The following is a 16797-nucleotide window of genomic DNA, read 5'->3' as shown; positions in this document are numbered from 1 at the left end:
TCAATGGCATTCTGCAGACTTTCAGTGTCTTGTTCCTTGTTTGGGCATTTTTTGACTTATTGATCTTTTGCTTGTTTGATTTTCATTTTGGTGTTTTTGTGGAGTGTGGGTCTGTGAGTTTATCTTGACCAGCAGCTGTGGAAATCAGCTTGCCTGACTTACTGGGAGAAGCACCTTGGGGAAAGACGGACAAAACCAAGCAGAGTTTAGATGTTTTTATTCACTGACCGGAAGAGGGTCTCAAGAACATCAAGGTGACCATGACTGAAATACTAGCACCTGGAGCGAGACCATCATGGAGCACTCAGTGTTCACCACCACTGGCCAGGGGTTCGGGTGCCTCCCCCTTGTCAAGTCTTCAGCTTTGTAGGGCCCCTCCTTCTGGTGTAGCAATTTTATTCTTGGCTCATTCTCAACAATTAAAAATTCATAAAAGACTGTTTGCAAGAAAATATCAAAGTGGGTAAGAAGAGTTTCAGTTCTTCTTAGTGTCTAAAAGTAAAAGGGGGAGTCGGGAGGAAGAGGTAAGGAGAAAGAAGTCAGGGTCCGCCGTGTTTCCTCCTTCCCCCAGAGCATCCTCGACACAACTGCAGAGCGGTCTCAGTGCTGCTTGGAGATAGGCTCTGTCTCTCTGAGGAGCCACTCGAGAGCTTCCTGGCGGCCCTGCATCTGCAGCTCCTTCCCGATCACATCCCTGCAGGTCTGGTGGTAACTGTTGAGCCAGTCACACTGCGGGGAAGAAGAAGGACACCACACTGTCACTAAGAAGCTACATAGGCCAACAGGCCTAGGTGCTATGGTCACAGCTGAGAGGAGAGACACAAAACCTTGTCCTTTTGCTCCTAAATTCCCCATGTCCATCTGCTTCCCCAGGAACAGACGGGCTGCATTGCTTCTGGTGAAATGATCCCTCAAGAGTGTAGTGTGCCAGCTTGAACTAGCAATGACTGTGAGGGAACCAAAAATAACCTGGCGGCGAGCCAAGGTACTGGGCTTGGCAGAGCGATGCATAACTGGGGCTTCCCCTTGTCAGGACACCTGGAAGCCATGTCCACAGATGCTCACGTGGGATGGGATCGCGTCACTGAGCTAGAAGCCATGTCCACAGATGCTCACAAGGGATGGAATCGCGTCACTGAGCTAGAAGCTCCTTACCAAGCCATGCAGACTTAACCCTGACCTACTTCAGGGTACTGACAGACAACTGTAAAGATGCCTGCCGAGACCAGATGCTCCTCAGCTTCCTGTCCTACACCCTCCAATGCTAAACAAGTAAGCATCAGCTAAGCCCAGGTGGCTCTGGTCTGCAGTGTCTAGAGGATACAAAGCCTTTGGTGGTCAAGGACGATGGTTCTTCAGAGCGGAGCTGGAAACACACTTTGCTTTACTTTCAGCCCCTGTACAAAATGCCACCATAGACAAACTTTTTTTTTAAAGGATTAAAGAGTAGATGCTGACAGAACTTGGTGCCGGGAAACTGCTACCTCCGGACCTGTATCAGAAGGTCCGTGGCAGGCACAAAGGGTGAAACCCCCTCTGCTGGGACTGGTGGGAAAAGGAAAAGGAAATAAAGGAAGTGAGGACAATGTCCACAGGACAGAGTGGACCATACACCTAACTGGACCAAGGCTCGTGAGGCTAACACTGCCTTTGGTCTGGCTGCAGCAAATGAGAAACATGATGTTCAGGGAGGCTGTGTTATTACAACAAAGGAGCTGGCTTCCAGGAATAGTCTGAAGCAGGTACCAAAACCTGCCTGAGAGACCAAGGTGGACATATAAACCAAAGGGAACAGATAGGGTACTGTTGTCAACAGGCTCTCAAGAGCCGGGGCCATAATGCCCACTGATAAAAGCAAACCAGCCCTGCCACAAGCTGGGGAAGCAGTAGTGAGGGTGTCTGCATTTGCAGCAAAGTCCAAGAGCTATAGGCCGGCAGTGGATCAGCTCAGTAGTGAAGGAGGTGGCCTGTTATAACCTTGGGGACAAAGGAACACTCCAGAGCCCTTTTGGTTGAGGGACGAGAGAGACAAGACAATGCAAACTGACTCAACAGGACCTGGGCAATACCCCATGGCCCTGCCATCTGCAGGTGACCAAATTCACATCAGATTATGGTCCTCTGCTGCCATCTGGTGAAAAAAGGTAGACCTACTCCGAAGAACCCCTAAAGGACAGTCAAGGGCAGGCTGATACCAAAGTACAATGAGCAGGTATTTTAAAAGCACAAAGGACAAACCTTGCTTTGAGCTATTACCATTTCTTCAGAAAAAATGGTGTCCTAGCCTGTGAGATGCTATATAAGAAAGGGGCTTTTGCTAAAATAGTGAGACAATCCTCTGCCCGCTATGACAAACACTGTTGGCTATATCCACGGAAACGTGCTTAGGACCCAAAGAAAGGGTAGCTGTCCTCAATAATTATTGTCCACAATAATCCTGCAGTGATTTGGCCAGGCAAGGTGTATAAATAGTCACTGAACATGGTAGATCCCAGTAATCTGTGTCCAGTGTCACGAAGTGGGTTGTGAGTCTTATTAGTAAAACTCTTTCGGAAAAAACAGCATTGCTTAACTTTTTCTCATCCACTACTTCCCTGGATAAAGTGGAGCATCACCTGGGGCAAATACTTGTCACACGTGGTCGCAACTGTGCAACCTACGTACCTGGTCATAAACTAAAGCCTTGGGCTTCAAGAGTCCCTTAATAAGGCCGCGGAAGCGTAGCCAAAGGATGCTACAAGAACCACGGTCCCTACAGGACACAAAGCTTCTAAGCAGGCGCTCTCAGGCCACTGCGAGCTCATGCTCCCTTGCTCCCACCGCTTCCCTGGGGAGCTAGGGCTCCTGAGCTGCAGAAGGGCTCTTCCCACTGAAGAGCACAGGACGACAGGCTGCTGTTTAGCTGAGTATCCTGTTCTAAATCTAGCTGCAGTCTGAATAAATCAGGATTGCCAGGCCCCTTCAGTGTTCTGTAAACACAAGTGCTAGCTGAATCAAAGGCACCATGATCAGAGAGAGGAGCCCAAGCACACAGGAAAGTTAAGCTAAACAGGAAGCGGATGAACTTCCTCAGTAACACACATGTTAAATGAAAAACAGATTTTTTAGCTGGGTGAGCCCCACTCTACAGCCTCCCTGGAGAGCGAGCACCTCAGCCCTCAGGCTCCCTCCTCTTCAGTGCCGAGGATGCCCAAGCAGACCCCACTCAAGAGCTGCCCTGCGTCTGTCCAGAAGGGCACCGGTGCCCTGGGGAGGGGTCGGGGGCTTCTCTCAGGAACCAACCGTCGTATTCCTGCAGCGACTTTTCGTGCTTTTCCTGACTCATGTCCCCATCTGTCACCTGATTTTCGCTGGGACTTCCACCTTGCCATGGAGTTTATGTCCTGCTCCCCAACTTCCTGGATGAAAACCTGTTTGCTTCTGACTGGCTAATTGTTTCTGCCCTTCCAGGCTCCTGCTTTGACTGTTCCCCAGTACGTGGCATTGCTCTCAGATGGCAGGAGCAGGTCATTACGGGCAGGTCTTCAAAAGTCATGGGCTGGTCCCTGGGTCTAGTCTTTCTCACGGCTTCCTGGTCCACTCCTCTGCTACGCATTCCCGCCATCATGAAGTCTGCCTCTGCTCCTCACACTCATAGCCACTCCTCTATGCCCTCCCCACAGGATGACCTGAATCTCCTGAAACTGAGCCAAAGCAAACCTTTTCCAAAAGCTGTTTTCTGTCTTTTCTTGAGGACACAAAAGTAGCTGGTACCCTGCCTCAGTGTACCTAAGCAGGACGAGTGGAGCTTTCTCTCGTGAACAGCAACAGCCCACTGCTGTGGGAGGGTCTTCTGTTTTGTGTTGATTTCACTGGTTAATAAAGAAACTGTCTTGGCCATTGATAGGCCAGCCCTTAGGTGGGTGGAGTAGACAGAACAGCATGCTGGGAGGAAGAGGGAAGTGAGGCAATTGCCATGCTTCTCCTCAGTGGGTCAGACGCCATGGAGCCAGCCACCAGGTCAGACATGCTGAATCTTCCCCAGTAAGCCACCACCTTGTGGTGCTACACAGATTATTAGAAATGGGTTAATCAAGGTATGAGAGTTAGCTCTAGCACTGGGGAGGCTAGAGCTAATGGTCCAGGCAGTGTTTAAAAGAATACAGTTTCCGTGTTATTATTTCCGGGGCTAAGCTAGCCTTGCGGGAGCTGGGTGGGACGAAAAGCAGGCCTGCCTGCAGCTCCTTCTACAGCCCACTCTGCCTACCCATGAGCACTAGGGCCCCACAGTCTGTGGAGCAGGACTACCTCTGCTAAGAGCCCAGCACACACCAGCTACTAGCCCGGCGGCGGGACTTGACACGTACCTGACCTCTAAATGGTACCATGGAAAACAGAGCAGGGGACAGTCTCCATCCCTCCTACTAACATTTCCCCTAAACTTGCACCCCAAGATGCCCCATTACCTCTTTATCAGTAAGAGAATCCACATCTATCATTTTGGTCTGGATGGGAACCAAAGTTAGAGGTTCAAAGGTCAGGCTTCCTCGGTTATTGAAATTATACTGTAGGACGAGAGAGGAAACAGCAGGTTACACTCCCCTTAGCGCAGTGAATGGCTGGGCTTCCCCCACCAAGCCCGGCGCCCCTCAGAGAAATGTGTTCATGGGAGCTGATCACCAAACACCAGGGCACCACCTTCACACAAGACATGCAGTGCAGATAACACCACTTGCCACCGCCCGTGGGCGCATCTCTGAGTTTCAAACAGTGGTACTGAGCGCTCCCGCTCGACAGGCCCATAAAGCTACTATATGTTATGATGGGAAGGCAGGGACAGGACAGGACAGTGTCTGGACTTGGGAAATCTCTGGTTTGGGTTCTTGAGACTCTACTGGGATATAAACCATCCAAACAAGCTAGCTGTGTAACCTATGTTATCCTATTTATAAGCTTTTTTTTTTCCAATTCTGTGTCTGTGTGAATAAGAAGACAACTCCCTACCATGTGGGTCCCAGGGATCAAACTCCAGGTTGCCAGGCTTGGTGGCAGGGGCCTCTACCCACACCCATTCACTATGATTTTTTATTATTATTCTTTGACAGTGCTGTGGACTTAGGACCTCGTTTGTGCCTAACCAGGGCTCTGCTGCTGAGCTACAGCCTCTGCCCCCTTCAGGTTTTACAGGGGAGAGAAGCTTCCAGTAAATCCCCTGGTCTAGGTGAAAGGAAACTCCATTTTGGACCAATTATGGTACATTTTTGGTTCCAAAGACAAAAATATTCATCTCCCCACAATAAGAGCAGGAAATCTTTAAGCAAATAAATGAACACCCACCTTGGTCTTCACGGGAACCACAAGAACAACATTCTCAATGCGGATCCCGAAAGCCCCATCTTCATAATACCCTGGCTCTAGAACAAACAACTCAGTGAGAGGCAGTCCACAGGGGAAGGACCCACCCCAGCACACTGAAGGAGAGAGGGGGAAGGGGCCTACCCCATCCACTCTGAAGGAAAGAGGGGGAAGGGCCCATCCCATCCATCTTCTCCGGCTTAGCCCCATCCTACAGGCATTTAGGTACAAGTAGACGGGTTCTCAAGTCCTGAACTGTGACCACAGACAGAGCACAATAATGGGGATCTGCTACAAGACACACACTGTGTATCCACAGGACACAGTGATGCAGCCCTGAGTTCGCTTTACAAACACTGGGAAATAGATAGCAGAATAGGGCAGATCCAGTATGACCTTGAAGGCAAACAAAATGTCTACACCTATAAAAGACCATATTTCTTAAATTCTTATCCAGACCTCAATCTTTCTAAAATGAACCTAAATTACTCTGATAATTGAAAAAGACTGTATCAATTCAAGATGATCTGGGGTGGGGGGCTAAGGGGAACCTATTACCAATTTTCTTTAAAATAACTGAAAAGCATATGCCCTGTGCACGAGGGGCACCTACCATCAGTGACAATCATGCCGGCTTCCAAGGGCTCATCGGAGAATGTTTTATAACTAATGCCACAAGGACCCTCGTGAACGTTCAAAAATGACCCAACACCGTGTCCTGTCCCATGCAGGTAATCCAGGCCAGAGTCCCACAGAGCTGACCGGGCAAAGGAGTCTAGCAGGTGACCTGGAAGACAAAGAGTCACCTGATATTCGCAAAGCACTTTAGAGATTAGATGTACTATGTTTGACTTCAAGAAGGTGAAACAGAAACCAAAAGTTACTGAAGAGTTCAGGTTTAAGCTCAGCACAAGGAAGAACTTCCTAACAACAGAAAATACTGACAAGCCAGTCAGAGCTCAGTCCAAAGCCAGAGGATCATTTGCACCAGCAGCTTGGGGGATGGACACCTTCTTATAGGTTAAGGCTGCAATGGTGACGTGGCCAATCCTTTCTGGGAGCTCAGGGTGTCAGAATTACAGACACGAGAGTCTTCCCAGACTACAAGCATGGCAGGCATTAACAGTGAGAAGAACAAGTCTAAGGGAGGTGGAGAAGTGCATGCCCACCCGCCAGAGTCTAGGTCTGAGTCCTGCAACTGCAGTCCAAGGCCCCACCCACCAGTAACTAGAGCAGAATACACCTCAAGTCAGCATCTTAGCAACATAAATCCAAGAAGGGCCATCAAAGGAGGTGATGGCCCCAAGCTGAAGACAGATAGGAGGCTCCCCACACCAACCCTGAGGCCTCTGTGCCCGGCTTGCCCCCAGGTGTCAACTGCTTCTGTTACTGGTCAGAAGTGACATGGGAATCACCGTAAGCCTGGCTCTTGGGGACGGGGACGGGGGGCAGGGGCACTCACTCCATGTAGTATCCTGTATATCCTAGCTGGGCCAGAACTGCACTAACAAAACAAAATGAAGGATACATTTTTCTCCACCCAAATTTAGACATGTATGAGTCCTGCACCTGCTGTGTCAGAGAACAAACCACCTACCTTTGGTTCCCGTGGGGAAAACAGCCGCGCTCACAGCTATGTGACCTTTGAGGACATATGTGAAGCATTCCTACCAGAGAGAGAAAAAAAAACTGAAGCCCCAGAAGGTAGCTACAGGAGACAGGTTGAAACCCTGCAAGTCCTCCAGCTCTTCAGAACCCCTTGCCTGCTAGTGTCTAGCAATACTACAGAGACCATCAAAATGATTTCAAAAACAAAAACACCACCTTAACGGCCCAGTCTCAGACCAATTTGCCAGAAAAATCATAAAATCAAACTTAAAGCGGCAGGAGAAAGACCTGGCCTTCCCCTGAAGCATCTGACACAGCAGGTCCAAGCAGCGTCCAGAGCCCTGGCAGGGACCTCTCCACCTCAGTTCTATGCTGCCTTCCTAACCGGTCAAAGCAGAAACGGAACCGTGTCCACCGTTGCACAAAGCCCTTGAGAGGGGAGCTGTAAACAGGAATGCTGACCTTGAGAAAATAAGGGGGGGCTTTCGGAATCCAATCACTGCTGACACCCCTCCGCCGGAAGAGAAGGCCAGAGCTGTCTGAAGCTGAACTTGACTGCTTTGACCTTAGCAGCATGCTTTTAAATTCCCTCCAAATGTCTTACCCGCCAATAATTAATTACACAGTTCTCATAAAGCCAATAAGCCTGACTCCACAAATATGAGCACTTCACTACCCACTTATAATTTTCATTTATTTATGCAGCCCCTTTGGTAAATGCTATGTTTTTAGGAAGGCGGAGGCCTGGAGCTTCTCCTTCACATCGCCTACCTTCTCGTAGGCCGTAGGGGTCCCAAAGTGCATGGTCCGGGTCACATCTGTGGTTCCGTCCCTTTCAAAAGTAGAAGGAAAAAGAAAGTTTTTTCAGTCAAAGCAAGCTTTTATCAACCGTGAAACAGATGGGCACATGGAGAAACCACACACAGCACTGGCAAGAACAGCACAGGAAAAACCCACCTTGGAAAACCACTCAGCCTGAAAGGCTAAGCAGGCACCATCTGAGTCACAGCCCAACTCCTAGACATACCACAGGAGAACCAGAAAGGTGTGCCTGTACAAACACTCATACACGGGTTGTCTGCACAATGGCTGAACAACCTTACAGATACATAAAAAGCTGAGGTTATACTTTGAGTGGGTGAATTACATCTCAATAAAATTGTTATAAAAAATAAGACAAAGTGTGAAGGCAAAATTGGCTTGCTAGAGTAGGAAGCAAATGAGCCCTGACAGACATTATTCTTGGTCACAGTGAGGCACTCCATGAGACAGCCATCACCGGGTTATGACAAAGAGGGAAGAGACCAAGTACACAGACGCTTGTAGCAAGAAAGCCAAAATCCATTTCCTGCTACTGGAGAGCGAAGGGATTATTGAACCGAGACCCTAAAACTGCCCAGAGGCATCTCTTAGCACACACTAGCTCACATTAATCACACCAAAAACATAATTTCCAGAATCTTCCCATAAAATTCAGAAAAGATAGGAATTTCTGCCATGACCAAAGGATCCCAACATATCCCAAGACCAGTCGCAGTCCCCCGGAACTGGCTTGTAGCTGCGGTGGGGAAAGGCCTTTCTAAGCACACAGTACAGTGTCTACTCTGGTGCTCTCTCTTGGGTTTCAGCAATGATATGCGAGCAAAGTTCAGCTTTCTTCTGGGAAAAAGAAAAAATGCTGAAGAGGATGGCTGTAAAGGTGGCCAGACAAGTTTAGAGTTGGAGGGGCAGGTCCCCTTTTCACAGTCTTACATTCAGAATTAGCCTTCCTTCCTCGGGCCCTTCCAAGGCTGCTCCGAGCAGGATCTAGCAGGCCGCTCTCTGGAGTGGAGCAGAAAACTCCACAATCGCTCCCAAGGCTCATGTTAGTCCATGTGCTGATTTCATAATCTACCAAGTCATAGCCAAGGACTGCATAGTATAACCATCCTTCATAGAAACAGCCACAACTGGGCTTTCTCAATGAGAGGTCACAAAACAAAGAAACACGACAGAACCCATCCATCAGTAACCGTCAAGGGATGGGGAGCAGCTGGGTGCGCTCAGCCAGAGCACAGCTTGTCCACCTCCTCAAAATCTGGCCTTGAACTGAGGAACTGAGTCTCAAGTTTGACAGCAGCCTTGTTTTACTTACTTGTATTGAGCACCCGAGTCAATGAGGTACACCTCATCCAGGGACAGGGTCCTGTTTGTCTCAGGAACAGGCCTAATAATCAAAAAATTAGTTATTCCAAAACATAATCACTTGGTAAATCTGAGAGGGTATGAACATTGTAAGCTACTCTTTTTCTTTTTTCTCTTTTTTTTGTGTTTAAAGAGGAACAGAAGAAGAAACAGTTGTACTTATGTCTAGAACAATAAGTGAGAGATGACTTTAAAAGAACAAGCAATAGAACCCATGTGGCTGCGATCCTCAGAAGGTTGAGGCAGGAGAACTATAAATTAAGACAAGTCTGAGCTACAGTGGGGCCCTGTACAACATAAAAACAGACAACATACAAAACCTGACAGAGGAAGCAATGAGTTTAAGCTTGGGTTCCAGGGATGGGAAGCAAGAGCCGAGGTCCATGAGGGGCTCACTACTCTTAGGACTCCATACCCTGCCCAGGAATCTCTTTGCCAAGAGACCCTACCTTCCCCTGAGGGGAAAGGAGCGGGTGGGGAAACTTCTACACTCTTCAAAGATCAGGAGGTTCTTTGTGAAAAGTGACCCAGACAGGACCACCGTGCTGGGAAACGTCCAAAGAGAAGACAGCATTCTGGGCTCCCACTCTGCAGGCAGCACCAATCCCTTTCCAGCAATAACAAGATAAGCAGACACCAGCCCAGTCTCTAGGCAGACATCTAACAGCCTATAATGAAGGAACACTGGAATAGGAGCAAATGGTTTTGAAATTTGTATTGCTCTAATCATATGGGGGGGGGGGGGAATCCACCATGAAATTCATCATTTCAGTCAAAGTGAAATCCCTTTGGTATCTGGAGCTGGAGCTGGAATGTTTGGTGAGAGAGTGGTCGTCACATCTGCGAGGATCTCCCACACACAGCTTTCACCTCTATCCCAAGACTAACGGCTCTAAAAGCAATCATTTAAAAGGGAGAAGAGTCTAACCCAGCTAGAGCCCAGAGCCAGACTGAGAGCCCTTCCTTTACTGCACATGAAGACAGAGGAGAACGGGTGCCAAATGCCCTACACAGAGCGAAAGCACTGAGCTGGGTAAGCTGATGTCCACACCTAAGTACATTTCCTACATCACCAGTAGGGCCCAGATCCGGAGTACAGCAATGCCCCTGTCTCAAGAGGTCAGAGAGGCTCAGCTCTGTGGGTCCATGGACTCTCACAGATCATATGCTAGAGGGGAAAGGCAAAAAAAAAGAAAGAAAGAAAGAAAGAAAGAAAGAAAGAAAGAAAGAAAGAAAGAAAGAAGAAAGAAAGAGAAAAAGAAAACGAGCCTGGGATGTTGGCTTCAAGGGCAGAGTCAGGGAAAGATGGCTCTGCTCCCCAGCATCTCACGACCCACAACAGGCTGGCCGCACAGTTAGCAGTGCACTCTGGGCGTTGGCTGTGCTGCTCACACACGATAGACAAGAACATCAAGAAGCCTGCTGTTACCAGAAAAGAAGCTCAAGAATTCAGTCAAAATACAAGGGTTATATAGAGACGATTTCTGAGCCTCAGAATGGAAATCTGGTTAGGTGTGGTAGCTCATCCCTGTCATCTCAAGCTGATGCAGGAGGATCACCATGAGGTGGAGGGCAGCCTAGACTATGTAAAAGTTCCAGACCAGCCTGAGCTATAGGGTGAGAACCTATCTCAGACTGTTAACAATAACAGCAAACAAGTAAGAGGAAACCCGAAAAGGCAGAGGCTTGAGGACTCGGGAAACACGGCCTCTGGGATCTTATCTCCCCTCCTTCAGCCTCCAGACACAGCGGTGGGCACGAGCTTCCCCTGCTCAGGCCTGTGCTCCTGCCCGTCTGCATGCCTTACGCATAGTGAATGATGGCGCCGTTGGGTCCCGTACTGGAGATGGTTGGGAAGCTCAGGTCCACAAAGTCAGCCTGTTGCCTGGAGCAGACACAGAGCAGGGTCACTCAAGGCTTTCACGGTGCTCATCCAACACATGGCACGGGTCTTCTCCACAAATACTCACCTTCGAAATTCCTCGGCTTTGTCTGCAGCTGAGATCTCAGTTACACCACCTTTGGGAACCTACAAGAAAGCGTGCTTATGACCCATCACTGAGGGAGCCCGTGCTTCAGTCATGGGAAGAGCATACATTCGATGCTTGGCTGTTCCTCAATTCCCACGCCCCAAAGGCCCACGCTTCAGGATATACTGTGTCTCCTCTCTAATAAGGAGAAAACATTGGCAGGCTCTTGAGAAGGCTATCTAAAGAAGGGTTCCTAGTTAACTTCCCCCTCAACTATTTTGTCACAGCATTATATCCCCAAATCTCCCAAAATGCCATACATCTAAATTTAAAATCTCAAAAGCATCTCCTACTAAGCAACTATCCTAAAGCCAATTATCCCGGAGGAAGAAAAGGGATAAATGCAAAGATACTATAGGTTATAACAATAAAACCAAGAAGAATACATAAGTAAAACAATCTGGCACTGGATCAAAGCAGGCGCTACGTGGAATTTTTCTTAAGATAGCAAAGCACACAGACGATGCTCACACTACATGGTTCTAAGAGGAAAATAAACAAAACACAAAAATCTATCTGTATACTACAAGAAAAACAAAAAATGATTTCCAAAGAAGACTAGTTGGCAGCATGGAAGAACTCAGTAGAGTCCCTGCTGATGACTAGGGGCCGAACGGAGGAAAACGGTCACACTAGGAGAACTCAGTAGAGTCCCTGTTGCAGGTCTACTGGCTCCTGTCATTCACTGGAGCATGGTGCTGTTTAGCAACAGCGCTAAGAAACCAACCTTTTCTCAGCTCCATGCATGGTTGGGCAAGAAATTAATGGCAGGAGTCAATTTAATATAAAAAGTTTCATGGCTTAAAGTTCAAAATGTACACACTAAGACAGCTTACGCCCAGTATAAGTAGGTGGCCTGTAATTCAGGAAAGGCCACTTTTCCTCCCAGTGAAATCCCACTTAATTATCACTCTCTACACAAAGGAGCTCCTCTCTACAACACCACAGTGGTGGAATTCTTTCTTTTTCACAGAATTTATCAACATGTGTATGCACAAAGTTACAGAACACAGTGCCAAGGAGAACACTAAAGCCTTCAGCCACAAGAGCCCAGAGGAGTAACGGTTGTTATCAAGGAGTATTGATATCTAGGAGTGTTCTAGAACCACGTGTTCAACAAGGACAAAAACCAACCTCTTTCTCCAGCCAGTTGAAGAGTTCACAGAGGGCAACGGCATCCTTAATCTGCGTGAACAACAGAGAGTCAGTGATCAGACACAGAGCCCAGTCCTGTAGCCACCCTCCCAGGACTGTGTCTCAGAGCCAAACAATCCAGGGGCACTCAGGTTCCCAGAAGCCCTCTACGGGAAGCCTTTCCCACTACTGGGAGAGAAAAACTGAGGCACAGTCAGGTGTGGCCATACCTGAGCACACGGGCAGCTCCTCTAACCAGTGAGTTCCACCCTGCATGGGCCAGGAGCGATGAGCTGTGGCCAGCCTCCACCAACCTCAGATCTCGCTTCCTTGACCTGGCTTTACATAAACTGTTTCTTTCTCAATACACCACAGCCTCACTACCCATACTATCATCAAGGACCCCTCACAGTGTGTGTGTGTGTGTGCGCGCGCGCGCACGCGCGCGCACATTATGCATCGTGTGCTTAACATTTATAGTTTTTTTGCCTCATGTATGGCTATGCACCATGTGTGCCTAGTGCCCAGAGTCGAAAAGAGAGTGTCGGAACCCCTGGAAATGCAATTACTGACAGTTATGGGGATGGCATGTAGGAATCAATCCTAGGCCCTCCAAAAGAGCAGTCAGTGCTCTTAGCCACTGAACCATGTCTTCATCCTCCTTCCTTTGCATTTTGTATTACACTTCATAAAAAGTTAACACATCCAATTTTATTGTTTTTGTTTTTTGAGACAGAGTCCACTGTACACCTGACACTGGCGTCAAATTCATAATCCTCATTACAGGCCTGCATGCCCAACATAATAGTTTTATTTCATTCTCCCACTGACTCTGGAAGACCAGAAGGACAGAGATCCAGAGAGACCTCACAGATGAGGAGGGAGCAGGACCCTTCTGACCACCCCATCCTATTTCCTGGACCAGCTGCTCTACTCACATGAGCCCGCCTCATGCCTTCCGACTCAGTGGGGTTCTTCACAGCTTTGGCAATGCAAATGGGTGTATAAGGCATACAGCAGCGATGATCCTAGGGCACAGCACAGGAAGATGAGAAACAGTCTGCTCAACAGCCAGAACAGCACACACTTGGAGGCAAATCATCTGAGGAGCTCCACTAGGGACCCGGCAGCTGTCCTCTGGATCCTGGAGGCCTGCCACTTTGGTTGATGCCCTGAGCATGCTCAACACAGCTGGAGCTCACCCAAAATAAGTTAAATACATCAAATGGGGCATCTTCCTCCACTGCTTGCTCTTTGCTCGTAGCTCAGGCTGGAGCTCACCGTCCTCTCAGAGCTGGGGAAAGGAGCGTGATGTTTTGGGGGTGGAGGGGCATCCGCAAAAGGACCCCTGCTCTCCCACTCATCACTATGCTTACTCTCAGCTTGCACACTCTGCCCACACCACCGTCCTCACACACACCTCAGGAAACGGACGTTCAGCTCTGAGGAGGTGAGTGGCAGGCCTGCTGATGACAGATCTGCCAAGAGAGCCCATGGCTGAGCTTGCCCAAGCCCTCTTATCTATCAAGGGTCCAGGGCCCAACAGGAGAAAGAGCAGCTGAAGGGGTGTGGGTTTCAGTCCTGCTCCAGATTCTAAACAAAGTGAAACAACAGGTCCCGATCGGTCCCCAGCAGGGGCTCAGTGAAGGGCAGGGCTGCCACAACCACGTGTTGTTCTTAAGACAAATCCTCCTCTCCCCAGCCTCTCTGGGCCTCGAATCTGTATCTAAAACATAGGGAAAGAAAAGAGGTGTGTGCTGGGAAGTGTACCCCAAAATTCAGGTTCCTATGCTGCCTTCACCCTGGCCACTTACCACCTGCACACCTCACTCGTTCTGTACTTTATGTGAAAGAATTTTCACGACAGCATTGTCTGCACTACTTAGAGCTTTTCCCCAGTTACAGTAACTGCTGAGAACACAGCTATATTTAAGTAAGCCTAAGTACCAATGTGTGCCTAAGTACCTAAGATCACCTTTCACGCCACACCCTGGACGAGTTTAAAGGGCCTCACGCACTGCACTCTAGGCTCCAGCTCTGGGCTCCAGCTGTGTATGACATCAGAACCACAAAGGGGCCACCATGTTGAGACGGGCCTGAACAAGGCCACTTACCTTGGGGACGGCGTCACTGACAGCATAGCTGGCTTTGTCACTGAGCCACACTTTCTCCCGTGGGGAGAGATCAGAACACAGGGTCCTGAGCTCACTCAGGATGGACTTGTAAGGAAGCACCTGGATTTTATATTCGGCCTCCAGGCCCACGTCAAGGAGCAGGTGATGCTTCACAGCAGGCGCATCAATGCGGTCCCCATCAATGAAGAGCCTGCCGGGGCCAGGGGCGGACCACAGACAAGGGCCACACATGAGAACGTGAACAGACACTAGGCTCACATCTCTGTACTCAACACCAAACAGCTTCTCCTCTTTCTCCACTGCCTCCCCAAACCCGGCTATCCCATCCAACTCTCTAGGCCAGCAACTGGTCCACGGCTTTGATGTCCCTTCTCCGCACTCTCCACCTGCATTAACATCCTGAGACCTCCAGCCACATCCGCATCACATCTGTACAGCTGTCTGCAGCCTTGCCCATCACCACCCAGAAATGGGCCGCCACCACCTCTCAGCCTCCAGATTCCATCCTATTCTACAGCTTACCCCGTTTTCCAATTTAGCTTCATGACTGTGGGGTCCCTTCTCATCAGGTCACTGAGTAACTTCCTTTCCTGTGCTTCCTGCTCATCTTCTGGCCTTACTTTACACAGGGACCAGCTGAACGACTCCATGTCCCCACACACTGCTCCTTGCCACGGCTTCTCAATACCGCTCCCTCTGTGTGTCCCTCTTATTGTCCAATCCTCCTCACCCCAACATTCACCAAGACAGCTCACCTACCCTTCATTTTCGATTCAATATAATTTTCGCCAACCATCCCCTCTTACACATCTAAGCTGGCCTCTTCATATGCATTTCTATCGGCTCCTAAAGGGCCGGTCCCATTTATGCGCCTGAGTCCTTCAAGAAAATGAGAGCTCAACTTCTCAACTATAACCCAGGACCCTGCCACTCATACCAGCACTTAACACCAGCCCCTAACACAGTTTGTATCCAATAAACGGGATGTCCAAATCTGAGCAAGGTACAATGATACATGTGTAAGAATGTTTTAATGAAGCCCACTATTTTAAACAATTAAGTAAAAAAGAAAATAGATAAGTATGGTTCTGTGGTTGTTGGTTGCTATTGTTGCTGGCTGGTTAGTTGGCTGGTGGGTGGGTTTTTTGGGACAGGGTCTCACTTTGTAGACTGGGCAGTCCTCGGAATATGTAAACGACGATGACCTTAAACTCAGAGCCTCTGCCTCCCAAGAACTGGAATTAAAGATATGAGCCAGCACGCCTGGTCCTGCCCTAGCTGTTCTAGCTCTCACCTGACACAGCCTACCACCATCCGAGACGTGCATCTGGCCTGAGGGACTACTGTACACAAGGATTGCCGGTGGCAAGTCTCTGGGGGGCTGTCTTGGTTTTCAAAGGATACGGAGGGCCCAGCCCTCTGCAGGAGGCACCACTCCCTGGGCAGTGGTCCTGTGCAGTGTAAGAAAGCCAGCTAAGCAAGAGCCTACCTCAAGCTCCTTCCTGAGTCCCTGCCCTGACTCCCCTCAATGATGGGCTGTGGCATGCAAGTAGAAGGCAGTAAGTCCTTTCCTCCCATAAGTAACTTTGGGCCAGTGCTTCAGCACAAGAGAGAAGAACTAGAACCCCATACAGTAGGAAAGCAACGCCAGGAAGCCTACGAGCAGTGCTCTGAAGAGACAGACTGACAAGGCAACAGAGTAGAGCACAAGGGTTTCCCGTATCCTCGCTGACTCAGAATAACTGGCACCGAGAACTGCACAGCTGAGTCTACACAGCTCCCTCTGCACCGCCTTCCAGAAAACCTGAGATCAAACATGGCCTGGGGGGATTGTGCAACAGGAACCTCTCAAAGAGCCTCAAGCGGCTTTGTTCTGCAGCCTCACCTACTCACTTCTCAGTCTCCTTCACTATAAATACTTTGTGGATTCCAAGACATTTGGAGGTTCAGAGGAAAGGCAGGATAAAAACAAACACCTGTTAAGGCAGGCCAGGGTGAAGGGAGCTCCAGAGAAAGGAATCGCACTGCCATGACAGTGGGGTGAAGAACAGAAAGCTGAGCCGGGGGAGGAAGTTCAGGTGGGAGTCGAACACTTACATGATGGTCTCTAGTCCTACAACCGCATAGGAGAAAAAGACTGGATTGTGCTCCACGTCTGACCCTCGGAGATTGAACAGCCCTAAAAAGGAAAGCATTTTCTTAAGAATGGTTTTGGTCAGCTGTCTAGCTCCCAGGTCAAGTTTAGCAGGTAGCTTTTGGGGAAAGGAAGAGTTTCTGCTTAGGATGTGGCTATCAAAGGATCCAACATCTCTCAACAAGACTGGGCTGCAACTGCTGGAGCCTGCCACCTGATGGCACCAGAACTGTTCTCT

At 49.1% G+C, this 16797-nt stretch overlaps 1 protein-coding gene across 6 annotated transcripts in view; it reads right to left on the bottom strand.

Annotated features, from left to right (window-relative positions):
• Positions 1-464: 464 nt before the first annotated feature.
• Positions 465-16797, bottom strand: part of Xpnpep1 (X-prolyl aminopeptidase 1) — a 47350-nt gene continuing 31017 nt past the window's right edge. For all 6 annotated transcript variants that reach the window (XM_050144964.1, XM_050144957.1, XM_050144976.1 and 3 more), the window contains 13 exons: positions 16523-16604; positions 14405-14615; positions 13229-13318; positions 12291-12341; positions 11097-11155; positions 10934-11011; positions 9077-9148; positions 7714-7774; positions 6932-7001; positions 5948-6121; positions 5317-5393; positions 4446-4544; positions 465-729 (listed from right to left, as the gene is read on the bottom strand). In XM_050144964.1, the coding sequence (XP_050000921.1) occupies positions 601-729; positions 4446-4544; positions 5317-5393; positions 5948-6121; positions 6932-7001; positions 7714-7774; positions 9077-9148; positions 10934-11011; positions 11097-11155; positions 12291-12341; positions 13229-13318; positions 14405-14615; positions 16523-16604 (1253 nt within the window). In that variant the 3' untranslated portion in view covers positions 465-600. The remainder of the gene's footprint in view (positions 730-4445; positions 4545-5316; positions 5394-5947; positions 6122-6931; positions 7002-7713; positions 7775-9076; positions 9149-10933; positions 11012-11096; positions 11156-12290; positions 12342-13228; positions 13319-14404; positions 14616-16522; positions 16605-16797) is intronic.

This window comes from Alexandromys fortis, unplaced genomic scaffold (genome assembly GCF_014885135.2).
Source record: "Alexandromys fortis isolate MF-2015 unplaced genomic scaffold, M_Fortis_MF-2015_v1.1 scaffold_16, whole genome shotgun sequence".
Classification (NCBI taxonomy): domain Eukaryota; kingdom Metazoa; phylum Chordata; class Mammalia; order Rodentia; family Cricetidae; genus Alexandromys; species Alexandromys fortis.
This window is presented reverse-complemented; position numbering and strand designations above follow the sequence as displayed.